Source organism: Rhinatrema bivittatum, chromosome 6 (assembly GCF_901001135.1).
Source record: "Rhinatrema bivittatum chromosome 6, aRhiBiv1.1, whole genome shotgun sequence".
Classification (NCBI taxonomy): Eukaryota; Metazoa; Chordata; class Amphibia; order Gymnophiona; family Rhinatrematidae; genus Rhinatrema; species Rhinatrema bivittatum.
In genome coordinates this window covers 183766605-183783031 of record NC_042620.1, presented here as the reverse complement: position 1 = coordinate 183783031, position 16427 = coordinate 183766605, and the positions used below count along the sequence as shown (strand labels likewise).

General features: G+C 46.1%; 1 protein-coding gene across 2 annotated transcripts in view; it reads left to right on the top strand.

Moving 5' to 3' along the window:
* Window positions 1–15996, top strand: part of SUMO1 (small ubiquitin like modifier 1) — a 53560-nt gene extending 37564 nt beyond the window's left edge. The window contains exon 5 of one of the 2 annotated variants that reach the window (XM_029606283.1): window positions 15087–15996. In XM_029606283.1, the coding sequence (XP_029462143.1) occupies window positions 15087–15155 (69 nt within the window). In that variant the 3' untranslated portion in view covers window positions 15156–15996. Of the gene's footprint in view, window positions 1–12309; window positions 12535–15086 lie in introns of those variants that run through there. The other variant, XM_029606284.1, reaches the window with a different exon arrangement.
* The last annotated feature ends 431 nt before the right edge of the window (window positions 15997–16427 follow it).

Here is a 16427-nt window from a genome sequence, read left to right as displayed (position 1 = left end):
GGACCAGGGCAGGCAAGGGGACGACACCTCGGGGGGCCCTTCATCAGCACTTCCTGCTTTTTCGCCAGAATTCGTCGTTTTAATGCACAAGGCATTTTTACAGAGCAGGGATCCGAATCTTGGAAATTGGGGTCCCTCTCCTCCTCCTCCCAAACTGACTTGCTTGACCCAGCTTTCGACGGCGGACCCTCCCTTAGGGAAGGCTTCTTTGCCCACAGGGGATGCGGGGTCCGTTCGGCCCCCTCCCGTGGTCCCTACACCGCTGCAGCAACCGTCGGGGGATTCATGGCAGGACCCAGATGCGGATGATCCCTCCCTGGCGGCCCAGGTAGAGGGTGTCGACCCGAGGGTTCTCCGCATTTTTCAAGCAGCGGAGTTGGATGATCTCATTCCCACATCCTGCCGGAAATGGACATCGACCCTCCTCCGGATCCTGTGGCTCAGGATCCGAAGATTAAGAAAGGGGACCCTCTGCTAGCGGACTTGCGACCCCTAGCGAAAGCTTTTCCCACGCATCACAATATCTTGCAATTGATTTCAAGGGAGTAGGATACTGGCGATATCCGCGGTCACGAAGCATACCACCATCCCGGTCACGGGTGGGACGGCGTTGAAGGATGTCCAGGATCGCAAGCTCGAGGTGTACCTCAAGCGTATCTTCGAGGTCTCAGCGTTGGGGATGAGGGCTGCTATCTGCAGTTCCCTAGCACAGCGAGCAGCTCTGCGTTGGGTACAACAGCTTCTCACGTCCCAATCTTTGCCACAGGCAGAGACTATTCAGGCTGATAGACTTGAAGCGGTGGTTGCCTATGGAGCTGATGCTTTTTATGATCTGTTAAGGGTTCTCGATCCATGGTGGCAGCGGTGTCCGCTCGCCGTCTTTTGTGGCTTCGCAACTTGGCGGCAGATGCTTCGTCCAAGACGCGCCTGAGTTCTCTTCCTTTCAAGGGCAGATGCCTGTTTGGGGAACATTAGGATCAGATCATCAAATCTCTTAATGAGAATGCGGTGCACAAGCTACCAGAAGATCGACCACATTCTTCTAGATCTTTTTATTCCTCCAGGAACAGGTACCGGAATCAACGGAGATCGCGTCCTGCCAGACAGCAAACACCTCGAGCGCCTTCTACACGATCACACACCTGGAACCGGTCCTTTCGTGGACGCCGCCATGGTAAGGATACTCAAGGGGCAGGTGTCTCCTCAAAAGCTTCACAATGATGCCAGAGGGTCCCACGAGGGGATCCCCCACCTGGGGGGTCGCCTTACTCTCTTCTACAAAGAGTGGGTCCAAATTACGTCGGATCGATGGGTGCTGGACATCTTAAGTCAAGGCTACGTATTAGATTTTGTACACGAACCCCGAGACCGTTTTCTGTTTTCTCCTTGCGGTTCCCGCCTCAAACAATTAGCAGTTCGACAGACTCTCGATCGTCTGCTACAGCTGGGGGTGATAGTCCCAGTAGCGGCCTCCGAACTGGGAAGAGGACATTATTCGGTCTACTTTGTGGTTCCCAAAAAGGAGGGCACGTTTCGACCTATCCTGGATCTCAAGTCGGTCAACAAGTGTCTCAGAGTTCCTCGTTTTCGTATGGAAACGCTCCGGTCAGTGTTAGCAGCTGTGCATCCGGGAGAATTCTTGGCCTCGTTGGACCTTACAGAAGCATACCTTCACATCCCGATCCATCACCATCATCAGCGCTTCTTACGCTTCAAGATTTTGGGACAACATTTTCAGTTTCGTGCTCTCCCCTTTGGCCTGGCGACGGCTCCGCGAGTCTTCACCAAGATCATGGTGGTGGTAGCGGCGGCGCTCCGCAGGGAGGGTATCCTAGTACATCCCTATCTAGACGACTGGCTCATTCGAGCGAAGTCGAGGGCGCAGGGCTACCGTGCTGTCGACAGAGTGGTACAGCTTCTTCAATCTCTGGGATGGATCGTCAATTTCTAAAAGAGCAAACTGATACCGTCCCAATCGCTGGATTTTCTGGGAGCACACTTCGACACCAACCAGGCCAAGGTGTTTCTGCACCCGGACAGAGCTCGGGCTCTACGCGCTCAAGTAACCAGTTTTATGTCTCTCGTCACTCCCACGGCATGGGACTATCTTCAGGTACTGGGAACCATGGCTTCAACCATCGATTTGGTACCGTGGGCCTTCGCTCATCTCCGACCTCTCCAGAGGTCCCTACTTTCGCGATGGAACCCGGTGTCAAGAGATTTTCAGGCAGTGCTGCCCATTCCGAGTGTTGTCTTGAGCAGTCTACAGTGGTGGCTGGACCCTCAACGATTAGCTCAGGGAATGTCTCTGCAGAACCCGAATTGGGTGGTCGTCACCACGGATGCCAGCCTCACCGGCTGGGGGCGGTTTGTCAAGACAGGTCTTTCCAAGGCCGATGGACGGTAGATCAGTCCACTTGACCCATCAATCGGCTGGAGACCAGGGCAGTCCTCCTAGCGCTGCAGGGGTTCTACCCACTGGTACGCAGTCGAGTGGTTCGGATTCTCTCGGACAATGCGACCACCGTGGCGTATATCAATCGCCAAGGGGACACCAGAAGCCATCTAGTCTCCTTGGAGACCGACGACTTGATGGTGTGGGCGGAGCTACACTTGCAGCGTCTAGCGGCTTCGCACATAGCGGGCGTGGACAACGTGCAGGCAGATTTTCTCAGCCGGCAACACCTGAATCCAGAAGAGTGGGAACTCTCAGAAGACGCAATGCGGAGGATAATACAGCGTTGGGGGATACCCCATGTGGATCTAATGGCAACCGCAACAAATGCAAAGGCCACCCGTTTCTTCAGCCGCAGGTGAGAGCACGGCGCAGAAGGAGTCGACGCACTAGTTCCTCCCTGGCCTCGACAGTGTCTTCTGTATGTCTTTCCTCCGTGGCCTTTAGTGGGCAAGGTCATCTGACTGATAGAGACGTATCAAGGTCCGGTGATCCTAGTTGCGCCAGAGTGGCCTCGATGTCCATGGTTTGCAGATCTTCTCAATCTGGCAGTGGAAGGCCCGCTTCGACTCAGTCACCTATCACGTCTCCTTCGCCAAGGGCCAATATTTTTCAGAAGGCAGATCGCTTTTGTCTTGCGGCCTGGCTTTTGAGAGGCGCCAATTAAGAAGGCGCGGATATCCAGAGTCTGTCATCTCGACGCTCCTGAAAGCTAGGAAGACTTCCACGTCCGTTACCTATGTCAGAGTATGGAAGGTTTTTGAGGAATGGTGTGAGTCAAAGACGATTCTGCCAACGCATGTGCTTTCCTTCCTACAGGCGGGTCTGGATTTGGGCCTGGCCTATAATTCTCTTTGTGTTCAGGTAGCGGCTTTGGGAGCTTTCCTACGGAGTAATGACAGGGAGCTCCTGGCCTCACATCCGGATATTCTACGTTTTCTAAAGGGGGTAAAACACTTGAAACCTCCCATTAGACCGCCTTGTCCTTCATGGAATCTCAATTTGGTACTCCGGGCTCTATGTGCACCGCCTTTTGAGCCTCTGAGTTCGGCCACACTCAAGGATGTCACCCTTAAGACCATTTTCCTGGTGGCGATCAGCTCAGCACGTCGGATCTCTGAACTACAAGCTCTATCATGTCGGGAGCCATACCTTTGTTTCACGCCAGGGGGAGTATCCCTGCGGACAGTTCCATCTTTTCTGCCGAAGGTGGTCTCGACTTTCCATCTCAACCAATCGATAGAGCTTCCGTCATTTGTATCCTCTGATTCTTCTGACCTGCGTCGGTTGGATGTCCAACGTTCTTTGATACATTATTTGGAGGTCACTAATGAATTTCGACTCTCCGATCATTTGTTTGTCCTTTGGTCAGGACCCAGGAAGGGTTGCATGGCATCCAAACAATCAATTGCTCGTTGGCTGAAAGGAGCGATTGTAGCCGCATACATCGGAGTGGGTAAGTCTCCACCTTTAGCTAGGCGCATTCTCTACGCGCTCAAGCGACGTCGTGGGCGGAAAGTTCTGCAGTTTCTTCTCAAGAAATTTGTAGGGCGGCCACATGGAAGTCTCTCCACACTTTTGCAAGACATTATCCTCTAGACATTCGCGCGCCGTCTCACGGTCAGCTTGGAGACAGGGTCATACGGGTAGGGCTGTCCGCGACCGACCCATGATGGGGAAGCTTTGGTACATCCCACCGTCTGGAATGATCCTGGTACGTACAGGGAAACGAAAATTATTCCTTACCTGCTAATTTTCATTCCTGTAGTACCATGGATCATTCCAGACCCCTCCCTGGTTTTGGGGGTTCTTTGTGGGCCATCCCTGCTTTCCTGTCTTCACAATATTTTCATTCTGTATCTCTAGTTATTGCGAGCTGTGTCTTTGAACACAGTGCTGTTTGCAAGTTCTCAGTTACAGTTTTTTGAGTACAAGTTACTTGCTGTCACTTACAGCTGTTTTTTTCTCTATATTTTTGAGATTAATTGATCCCTCTGGTTCTGTCTCTTCTCGTCTTGGCTTTGCTAGTCCAGTTACTGAGGATTGAGGCAAGGGAGGCGTGGCTATATAGGTCCTCCCCTGGGAATTTTTGGTTCTAACTCCATCTGCTGGACAGGGAACATAACCCACCGTCTGGAATGATCCATGGTACTACAGGAACGAAAATTAGCAGGTAAGGAATAATTTTCTTATTGAAGTCTCCTCCTAGTATTTCATGGCCCTCTGCATTATCTTCTGTAATGTGGGTTAGTTTCTCAAAAAATAAACCCTGATTAGAATTTGGAGCATAAATATTTATTAAGGTATATTTCATACCTCTGATAGAGATAACTAGCAAGATGTAGTGGCCCTCGGGATCAGCAAGTAAAAACACTCGCTCAAAAATAATGTCCTTACCTATTAATATTCCGACCCCTGAGTATTTGTGCACTTTAGAGCTCGCTGCCCAAAACTGTGATGGATATAGCATATATTTTAACAGACCTTCGTGGCGTCGTTTAAGGTGTGTCTCCTGGACAAAGGCCACGGTTATTTTATGCTGCTGCAGGTCTGTAAAAAGGCAGTGACGCTTTAGAGGAGAGTTCAATCCCTTAACATTAAGGGAGAAAAAGTTAACGTTCGCCATCTCTAAGTACTATAGACAATTGAGCCAGAAGGGATCCCTTATATGTCCCTGTTTTGACTTTTGACCCTGATCTCCCCTCAGTATGATTTAGGCACTCAAGTTGGGACATAATGTAAAACAAACCCAGGATCAGGTCACTATCCAATACTCCATACATTAGTATATTACCATTATCCCCTGCGAATTCCCTCCCACTTCCCCTCCCCCTGTCTGTACAGCCCCAATCAAAGGGCGATACGATGTTGAATAAGGAGGAAACAGTCATCCCCATTTGCGAGAGTCCCTCCCAACACCACCTTAAATGTAATACTAAAACATCATAAAGTATTAATCTCCAAAACCATTGAACTATGTTTTAAACCTGAACTGGGCTTGGTCAGCCCAAAAGTGTCCAAAGTAGACCGAACAATCATTTGTTCTTTGTTGTATCATCAAGTGAGTGAAGAGTCTATGTTCAAGCCTGTAGATGAAGTTTTCCACTTCTCAAGCTGGTTCTTGCAGCTTGTTCCCATCCTCTGTGTTGCACCGGAGTCTGCGGTCCTCCTTAGTCACATGCTGTCATCGTGGAGGGTCCTCTCTTCGTCTAGTATATTTCGAGGCGGCTTTAGGCATGTCAAATCCCTGGTACCCTGCTTCAGTCATGATACGTGCAGCTTTCGTCAGTGTTTTAATCCGGTGAGATGTCCCTTTAATAGAGAAGCTCAACCCAAAGGGGAAGAGCCAGTGGTATCTTAAAATATCTTTACGCACGGGGGGTGGGAGGGAGGGAGGTTGGAGGGTTTACCAGTCATGTATGGTGTTATGTCCGGAGGGGAGCAGGACTCACTCCTCTCTGGTGGTTGTATTGTTTCTTGTTGGAAAATTCAATAAAAACCGTTTGAACCATAAAAAAAAATATCTTTACGCAGAGTATCGGTGATGCTCTTTAGTTCCCAGTGCTTCCGTATGGTGACTGGTGAGAGGTCTGCAAAAATCATTATATCCTGTCCCTGCCAAAGCCACGAGGCTTGCTTCCTCGCTATCATAGCTAATTGACCTTTAGTAGCAAAGTCATGGTAACAGGCTATGATATCGCGGGGTTTATTATTCATGGCCCTAGCGCTCTGTGGGCACGTTCAGTTTTTACAACCGGCGGGCTGTCTGCCCTCACTGTGGCCTGCACATCTGTCAAAAGCATGCGCTGATCTGGCTTACCACTTCTATGCAGTTTTGATGTTCCAGCGTCTAGGGCAGGGGTGGGCAAGTCCGGTCCTCGGGGGCTGCAAACCAGTCAGGTTTTCAGGATACCTCTAATGAATATGTATGAAATGAAATAGATTTGCATACAACTGAGGCAGTGTGTATGCAGGTCTCTCTCTTGCATATTCATTAAGGATATCCTGAAAACCCGACTGGTTTGCAGCCCTCGAGGACCAGAATTGCCCACCCCTGGTCTAGGGTATTCCCCGGAAGCGTAAATTATGGCGCCTTGAACGATTTTCTAAGTCTTCAACTTTTTCTGTGAGTTGGTCAATTTCATTTTGCAGGGACGCTTGTGATTCTCACGCCAACTTAATATCTTCACTGTTGCTTCAGCGCGAATTTCAACTTCAAAGAGCCTCCGGCCATTTTCGGCGAGTTCCTCCTTAATGTCTTTAATTGACTGTATGATCTTGGTTTATTATTATGAATGTCCTGTTTTAAATCCGCAAACCAGATCTTCATTTCTGCCCGGGTCAGTAAATCATCATCCTCTGCTAATATTTCCTCTGTTATTTCTCCCGGCATCAGGCCTTCCTCGACCTGCGCCATTTTAGGGAAGTCAGGCCCTTCACTGTAATGCTGTTTCTGATAGGAATATTTTTTGAAATCCAGCGATTTACGTTTTACCGACATCGGTGTCCTCCAGGTACGTGGTTTAGCAGATTTAGCGATCGTAGTTGCAAGAGATGCCCGTAGTTGCAAGAGATGCTCAGGATTAAGCAGCCATCTGCTGAGCTGACGTCACTTCCTCCACCTGTGACTCCTGGTTCTAATGATTTCTTTCCAACAGAAAAGGTTTGACAGTTGTGCATTATTAAAACTTTTCAGGTAACTGAAGGTCTGTATTGTATCTCCCCTGCACTGCTTCTCTTCCAGAGTATACATATTCAGATCCTTCAGCCTCTTCTCATAGGTCTTTTCATATAGACTCCACACCATTTTGGTTGCTCTTCTCTGGACCGCCTCCATCCTTTCTCCCCCTTTAAATACGGACTCCAGAACTGAACACAGTACTCCAAATGAGGCCTCACCAAGGACCTGTACAAGGGCATTATCACCTCATTTTTCTTACTGGTTATCTCTTACTCTCTATGCAGTCCAGCATTCTTCTGGCTTTAGCTATCACCTTGTCACATTGTTTTGTCATTTTCAGATCTCCAGACACTATTACCCCCAAGATCTCTCTCTTGGTCCGTTCACATCAGTCTCTATTGCGGATCTTAGTATCGTCCGTAAACAGGAAATCTTTACCTCCTATCCCTTCTGCAATATCACGCACAAAGATATTGAACAGAACCGGTCCCAACACCGATCTCTGGCACTCCATTTAATATGGTTCTCTAAGAACATAAGAAATTGCCATGCTGGGTCAGACCAAGGGTCCATCAAGCCCAGCATCCTGTTTTCAACAGAGGCCAAAACCAGGCCACAAGAGCCTGGTTTTGGCTATTCTCTAAGTATAATTGATTAATAGCCATTAATGGACTTCTCCTCCAAGAACTTATCCAAACCTTTTTTGAACCCAGCTACACTAACTGCACTAACCATCTCCTCTGGCAACAAATTCCAGAGCTTTATTGTGCGTTGAGTGAAAAAGAATTTTCTCCGATTAGTCTTAAATGTGTTACTTGCTAACTTCATGGAATGCCCCCTAGTCCTTCTATTATTCGAAAGTGAAAATAACCGAGTCACATCTAGAGTAGGTTCCATTTACCATTACACTCTGTCTCCTATCAGTCAACCAGTTTGTAATCCATGCCACCACTTTGGTGCTCACTCCCAAATTTCTCATTTTATTCACAAGCCTATGCCGGGACTGTATCAAAAGCTTTGCTGAAATCCAAGTACATCACATCTAGCACTCTTCCTTGATCCAATTCTCTAGTCACCCATTCAAAAAAATAAATCAGATTTGTCTGATAGGACCTTCCTCTGGTGAATCCATGCTACCTCAGGTCCAGCAACCCCCTGGATTGTAGGTAATTCACTATCCTTTCCTTCAGCAGAGTATTCATTTTCCCACCACCGAGATGAGGCTAACCAGCATATAGTTTCCGGCCTTCTCTCTGCTACCACTCTTGTGAAGTGGGTCCACCATTGTTTTTCTCCAAACCGGTGGCAGCATGCCCATTTCCAGGAATCTAATGAACAGATCCTTTAGCGGACCCGCCAGCACATCTCTGAGCTCTCTCAGTATCCTGGGGTGTATCTCATCCGGCCCCATGGTGTTTGCTAAAGAAGACTCTGGGGAAACTGTTGCTTCTGGGGAAACTGTTGCTGGTTGGGAAGAACATGGATAGGAGTTGGGTAGAAACTATTTGGTTTACATAAGTGTGTTTGGGTGGAACTAGTGAAACTGGAAGTAGACTAGGCCATGGGGCCAGATGAGCTACATCTCAGGATACTGAAGGAGCTCAGAGAAGTGCTGGAGGGTCTGCTGAAAGACATGTTCATTAGATCATAAATTATTTGACTGATAGATGACTGTTTTCAGTTCTAGAGACCAATTCTCAGAAGGGATAAAATCAGAATGGAAGTGGTCCAGAGAAAGGCATCCAAAATGGAATGGGGTCTGCACCAAAAGAGTTTTGAGATGAGATCGAGGGACCTAAATATGTATTCACTGGAAGAGAGAGGGTGAAATGATATAGACTTTTAAATACCTGAAATGTATTAATAATACATAGGTATCTAAACTTTTGAAATGGAAAGAAAATTGTAGAACAAGGAGTCATAATATGAAGCTCCAAGAAGCTTGAGTCAGGCCAATGTAGGGGAGTATTTCTTCATGGAAAGGGTGGTAGATGCATGAAATGCCCTCTACAGAAGAGGTAGTGAGGACAAGGCAGATAATGGAATTCAAAAGGGCATGGGATAAGCACAGATGATTCCTAGTGGCTTAATGATGGAGACAAAGATTAAAGTAACCCATGTTGACTGGGATAACCTGCACAGAGCAATGATTATCCTAATAATTAAAAAAAGAAAAAAGTTGAGCAGACTGGATGGACCACTCGGGTCTGTTTCTGCCAACATGTACTATGTTATACTACGCTGGTATTTTCTAATTCCCAAGAAGTCAAGTATTGAGGTCTAACCTGGACTTGTGGATGGTGATCAGATTGTTAATTCAAGGGAAGTTCAAGATAAACTGCCTCCATACAATTCATTCCTTCATTCAGCTGAGGGATTGGATGTACATTCTGGATCTGAAAAACAAATGTGCAGTTTCCCATTCACCCTGCCCACCAGAAATTCATTAGGTTTGTAGGGAAGGTCATGTACTACTAGTACAAGGTGCTTTCTTTTGGCCACTCGGCAGCCCCGAGAGTGTGCACAAAATGTCTAGCAGTAGTAGCTGCACAGGTTTGTCGGCAGGGAATCTGTGTATTCCCATATCTGGACAATTAGTAATTGGTCCATTTATGACAGGCATTCTGGAGCCCCTCAAAACAACCATCCAGCTTCTCCATTCCATGGGTTTCCTGGTCATCTTCTCCAAGTCCAGCTTGGTGCTGTCTCAAAGAATTCAGTTCATAGGGGATTGGATAGATTCCCTACAGGAGAAGGCATTTCCCCCCTTCGAAAGAGCCGGAAGGTCTTTTCTTCAAAAGGACTGGGCATCAGTAAGGTTGTTCCTGGAGCGGTGCATGTAGTTCCTCTAACTTGTCTGCACATGTAGGGTTTTTATTAGGCCCTCTATAGCCAGTGGGGTCATCTCTGTCAACCTTTCTTCCACCAAATCTCTGTAATTTCTGAGATGAGAACATTTTCCCAGGGGTGGATACATACGGAGGTTCTAACGGTGGATCTTTTTGCTACTCGTTCCAGGGCATCTAATGATCCCAAATACTGATGCCTCCACCAGGGAGTGGAGAACACACACTAGTGCTGCATGGACTCAAACATCATGGACCCTAGCGGAGAGACATCTGCAAATCAGCCTTCTGGAATTACAAGGCATCTGTTGTATTCTAAAGGCTTTTTTCTCACCTGGTCTAGGACAAGAGAATTTTGGTCTACTTGGATAACTAGGTAGCTATTTCTTTGTGAAGAAGCAAGGAGACATGGGCTTGTATGCCCTCTGTGAGGAAGCCCTCTGAATCTGGTCATGGGCCGCTCACCACAGTTCTCATTTCCAGGGGTCTACCTACTGAGAATCCAGAGTACATTGGTGGACCATCTCAGCAGAGTGCTGCAACTGATCCTTAGATGAAGGGGTCTCAGACTACTTATTCACCTGCTGGGGAACACCAGCGATCAACCTGTTTACCTCAGAAGACAAAAGAAAGGGTGAGAACATTTGCTCCTTGCACCTGAGCTGCTGCAGATCAGCTTCCAATGTTTTATGCTATCCATTCTACACTGTACATATACGCCAATTCCTCTTTTTGCCAGAACTGTCCATAAAGGGAAAGGTAATCCTCATAGCACCGGCCTGGCCACAGCACATGTGGTATCTGAATCTCGACCATTTGTCAGTTCAGTCTCCTATTCCATTGGGAATATCCCTGACTCTTATCACAAAGAAGGTCAATAAGTTCTGCTGTTGCTGATCCTTACAACATAGATGTTGAACATGCAGTGATCTCCACCTTACTTCTTCCTAAGGCGGTGGGGGATATGCTGATTTAAGCTAGGAAGCCTTCAATCAGAAGATCATACAGTCAAGTTGAAGTAGAAGTTTTGGTATGGATCCCTTCTCTTTTGCTCGAGGGACTTGCTTTAATACCTATTCTTGTTGTCCTTTGGCCTTAACACCTCTTAAGTTAAAGTTCATCTCGGTGCCATTGTGGCATGTCACCAGCAGGTGAAAGGGACTCCGTTATCCTTCCATTTTTAGTATCAAAGTTCTTTTTCACTCAATGCACAATTAAGCCCTAGAATTTGTTACCAGAGGATGTAGTTAGTGCAGAGTAGCTGGGTTTAAAGAAGATTTGGATAAGTTCTTGGAGGAGAAATCCATTAACTGCTATTAATCAAGTTGACTTGGGGAATAGCCACTGCTGTTACTGGCATCAGTAGCATGGGATCTACTTAGTGTTTGGGTACTTGCCCAGGTACTTGTAGCCTGGATTGGCCACTGTTGGAAACAGGATGTTGGACTTGATGGACCCTTGGTCTGACCCAGTATGGCAATTTCTTATGTTCTTATGATTGTGGTATACTAGGCCTCCAGCCAGTAAACCTCCAGTGCAACATAGTCCTTGCTCATGAAACCTCCCTTTAAACCTCTGACCTGAAATTTCTCTCCTGAAAATGTTGGTTTTTGTAGCTGTCACGTTGGCTTGAATTGCAGGCTTTGGTTTCCTACTCACCATAACTATAGTTTTTTCACAACAGGTTGACTTTGCGTACTCATCCTAAATTCCTTCCAAAAGTGCTGGTCACTTTTCATATCAACCAAATTATATTGTTACTTATTTTGTCTGAGATCATATGCACACAAAGGAGAAAGAACCTTTCACTCCTTGGTCTGCAAAAGAGCCCTGCTGTACTTCCTAAAGAGGACTCATCTTCACTATCAAACTTTCAGCCATTCATGTCCTTAAATCCCAATAGATTGGGAAGGATAGTTGCCAAACTCAGTCTTAATTGGCTAGTAGACTGTATTGTGCATTGTTACTGGCTGGCAGATTTGCAAATTACAAGCTCTGTCAAGGTTCATCAAGTGAGAGCTATAGCAATGTTAGTAGCTCATTTCAGTTCCACTTCCATTGAAGACATATACAAAGCTGCTACTTGGTCATCAATTCACATCTTTGTGTCTCACTACTGTGTAGACAATGTGTCCCAAAAGACAGTAATGTTGAATAAGCAATCTATTCACTTAATAGTCCATACTCTGTTGGTGGGGTCCAGGTTGTCTGTTTTCAGAACTTGTTTTGCAATGCAACCCTTGCTGGGGCTCCCCACATGCTGTTTTCCTGCCTGCTTGTCGATGGAAAAAGCCAATTTGCTTACCTGTATACATGGTTCTCCGTAGATAGCAGGATGAATCTCCCTAGAAAATTGACTGCCTCGCTAAAGCTTAAGCTCTGGAAGAGAATGAGGGTTCACAAAGCAGTGTGCGCACTTGGGAACTCCTGCGCATCCTAAGCTCTTTGATCTGTGTCCCTGTTGGCACCATTGGATTTCATCACCCATGTGTTATGGCTAATTCATCCTGCAGCCTACAGAGGACTCTTTTATAGGTAAGCAAACTTGCTTTTTGTTCTTTGGATTTTGTGGTACAAAGCTAGCTCTGCATATATCTGTATAATTTGTCTATGATTAACATGGCTGAATTGGCTCTAGCAGACCAGTTGCTTCTACAGTTCAGAGCTCAACAGAGTAGTAGATATTTTCCATTGATTTAGCCATTACATGTGGCTGATGTCATCCAATGGCACTGAACAGATTCTTTTCTCCAAGATAGTAGAACATTGAGCTCTACTAAGCATGTGAGGAATTACCACGCAGGCATTGCCTCGTGAGCCTCTTCAATCATACTTTGTCCGAGATAAAGCGTTCATGTATTCTCTTTCCTTACATTTTTTCTTAAATTCTAAGCCCCATTGTCAAACTAAACAGCTTTTTGTATCCTACAACTTGAACCATTTGGCATCAAACGAATCTTATCTGATTGGTTGGTGGAATGCATCCAGCACTGCTATCATTTAGCAGGATAACAACTCGCAAATTCGGTTTAAGATCATCAAGTAAAAGCTATGGCATCCTGTATAGTGCATCTTCATGAAGTGCCTATTGACAACATTTGCAAAGCTGCAACTTGACCTTCTGTTCATAGTTTTTTGTTCCACTACTGTCTGGATAGCCTCTCGAGAGCTAACAGTAAATTTGGACAGGCAGTTTTGTCTAACATGTTTAATCTGTAGCTCATGGTGGAGACCAAGTTGCTTATTAAGTAAACACACTATTGCAACCCAGAGCTTGGGACTCCGCACATGTAATGGCTAATTCAGCCTACTTATTGATGGAAAAAGCAAGTTTGCTTACCAAAAACAGTGTTTTCCATAGATAGCAGAGTGACTTAGCCATGGAATACCCTCCTCGCTGGAGAGTTGACTAGCTAGATTTAATTCTGGTACTGACGAGACAGCACCTGCATGGGAATTCCTTCACATATTCAGTACTGCCAAAGCTCTTCTATCTTGGGAGAGACAAGACTATGCAATACTGCCGAATAACGTCACCCGCATGTAGTGGCTAATTCATCCTACTGTCTATGGAAAACACAGTTTATGGCAAGAAAACTTGCTTTCTGTTAGAATAAGTAATTTACAGTACTGCTTTCTCTAGAACAGATGTACAAGTTATAGGTAAAAGAAAATGAAAGGCAAACAAATGAGTTTTAGGTGAGTAAGTGGTTCTGCAGTGCCTTATACTGTGAATGTTGCCAGAAGAATCTGTGCTTGGGAACACATTTTGAATGACATCTACTGCTCCTTTGTACACTTAGCAGTCCTCAGCAAGAGCACCAATATATCTTAATCCACATCATAGAACTGACACTTCACTCTGGAAAAACAAGAGGGTAGAGCAGGTAGATAAACTGAAATATGTCTCATGGTTGGCGAAGTTATAAACTTGAATAAGATTGTTTGACTTGCAAGGGGTAGGAAGGCATTCTAGTGTTGCTGTTCAGGAAACATTGCCAGTTTTGACATTAGAATGATGCAATCCCTACACTTTATGGGGCAGATTTTAAAAGCCCTGCGCGTGTAAATCCAGGGGACTTGCGTGCCGGTGCACCTATGTTGCATAGGCCGCCGGCGCGCGCAAAGCCCCGGGGTGCGCGTAAGTCCCAGGGCTTTGCTTGGGGGGGTGAATCAGGGGCGGCGCAGCATTCGGGGGCGTGTTGGGGGCGCGGCATTCGGGGCATTCTGGGGGCGGGGCCATGGGCATGGTGCCGGCCCAGGGGTGTGGCCGATGCCTCCGGGCCAGGGAATGGTGCGCCGGTAGCTGGCCGGCACACGCAAGTTACACCTGCCTTGGGCAGGTGTAACTTTCTCAACAAAGGTAAGGGAGGGATTTAGTTAGGGCTGGGGGGTGGGTTAGGGAGGGGAAGGTGGGGGTGGGTGGTGGAAAAAAAAGTTCCCTCCGAGGCCACGCCAATTTCGGAGCGGCCTCGGAGGGAAAGGAGGCAAGCTGCTCGGCTCGTCGCGCGCAGGTTGCACAATTGTGCATACCACTGCACGCGCTGACTCTGGATTTTATAACATGTGCGCGGCAGCACGCACATGTTATAAAATCGGGCTTAGATTTGTTCGCGCCGGGTTGAGCGAACAAATCTAAGCCTGCGCATATCTTTAAAAATCTACCCCTATATGTTTCATTTTTTATTGGATTTTTATTAAATTTCTATTTCTCTTTCTTCATCACTTTGGTTCTAAGGAAATGAGAAGGATTCAGATAGGGAAATGTAAAAGTCAATTTAACATCTTATCTGAAGGTCTGGACATTTGTGTATGTGAGGTATATGATTTGGGGTCTCGATTTCAAGAGGTCTTATCAATACATTGGCTGGGGGATGTTACTCAAGTGTTTCCTGCTTGCCACATAATGCAGCAGAATAGGTGGATGCAGCATAAGGATGCTGTAGTGTAAGGTGTGATTCCAGGGGAGGCAAAGGAAAGATTCTCTGTTACAATGAATATGGGGATATTTGCTCTGGTATAAATCGGGGTGCTCCATAAGAAGTCTTGTGAAAATGCAATGCTTTCACATCTAACAGAATTTTACTTCTTTTTTTTTTCACAGCTGGGAATGGAGGAGGAAGATGTGATTGAAGTCTATCAGGAACAAACGGGGGGACATTCGAAAATCTAAATCACCTTGATGTTCTTTAAATTTTTTTTGTCTGGATTCTGGGTTTATTTTCTTTAATCTTTTTATTTTTAAATAATAGTTCTTTTTGTAACGTGTTGTTCAGCACTGTACTGAAACTGGCATCATGTTGCCAGCAGTTATTCCCGTTCTCCATTCCCCTCCGTCCCAGTAGTGTAATTCCCTGCGCTCGTTTAGCCATTTGGTTTCGCCCAGCTCTCATGCACCTGCTGCTGCTGCCCTCTTCCCCGCCAGCAGACTCGCATGTGCGTGCACCTGCACGCTCTCACCAGCGTCGTGCATTACAGCCACTGAGCTGCCCACCGAAACGGGAGACCTTGTAAGATCCATACTGGCCACGCTGATCCGGCATGCCCCAGGGCCCAGTCCAGATGTTTCCTGGGGAAGATGAGAAAAGATTGTTTTTGTTCTGAGACATGGACAGTGGTAAAACAAGTAAAATACTCTGTTTTCAATGGCATCCTCCAACCCACCAATGGTGCAAGATGAAAGAAGAGCCTTTGTCTTGTCTCGTTTGGACTGAGGTGAGGGAAGGAAATCCAGTATACGCCAGTTTATTCTGGATGTGTTTTAAAATGGAGTAAGCCACAAAAACGCAGTTTTGGTTCTGAAATCCCTGCAAGAGATTTTGGAATTATTTTTTTTTTTTAAATAGGGTTAGCAGCCCATACCCAGATACTCATTCCAGCGTACACACCTTACACGACCAGTTCTTAAATTTGCGATTTTTATTTGCAGTGCTTTGGCCTGGGACATGGGTTTTGGAAGGGCATTTGTCTGTATCAGCTTCAGTACAATAAAAATAATGTTTTTAAAACAAGAACTATGTGCACATTTGTTATTTTTCATACATTTGAGTAAGGCAGAAAGGTTCCCATGCTGGTTTTCCTCATTTACAACTATTTCCATGTAAGTCCTAGGTTTAAATGGCTTTTAGAAGGGAAGTGGGAATGTACAGCAAAGTACAGAGTTATGAAGAGAGGGCTTCGAAAAAAGGAAACATTTTAGGTTCATTAGTTGTTCACTAGGTGGTGCTATGGCCTGCATTTGGAAAAGCACATAGTAGTTTAGATGGGCTGCTTGAAATATCAGTTCACCTGTTTCTTGGATCCAAACTTTGACACATGAATAAAAACTATATAGCAGGCCATCAAAAAATGCTTTAATAAGGATATATTTCAGTCTCCTATTATAAAGGGTTCAGTTCCATGCCATTATATACTGCCTACTTCAGTGTTCTTGAACTGATCTTTT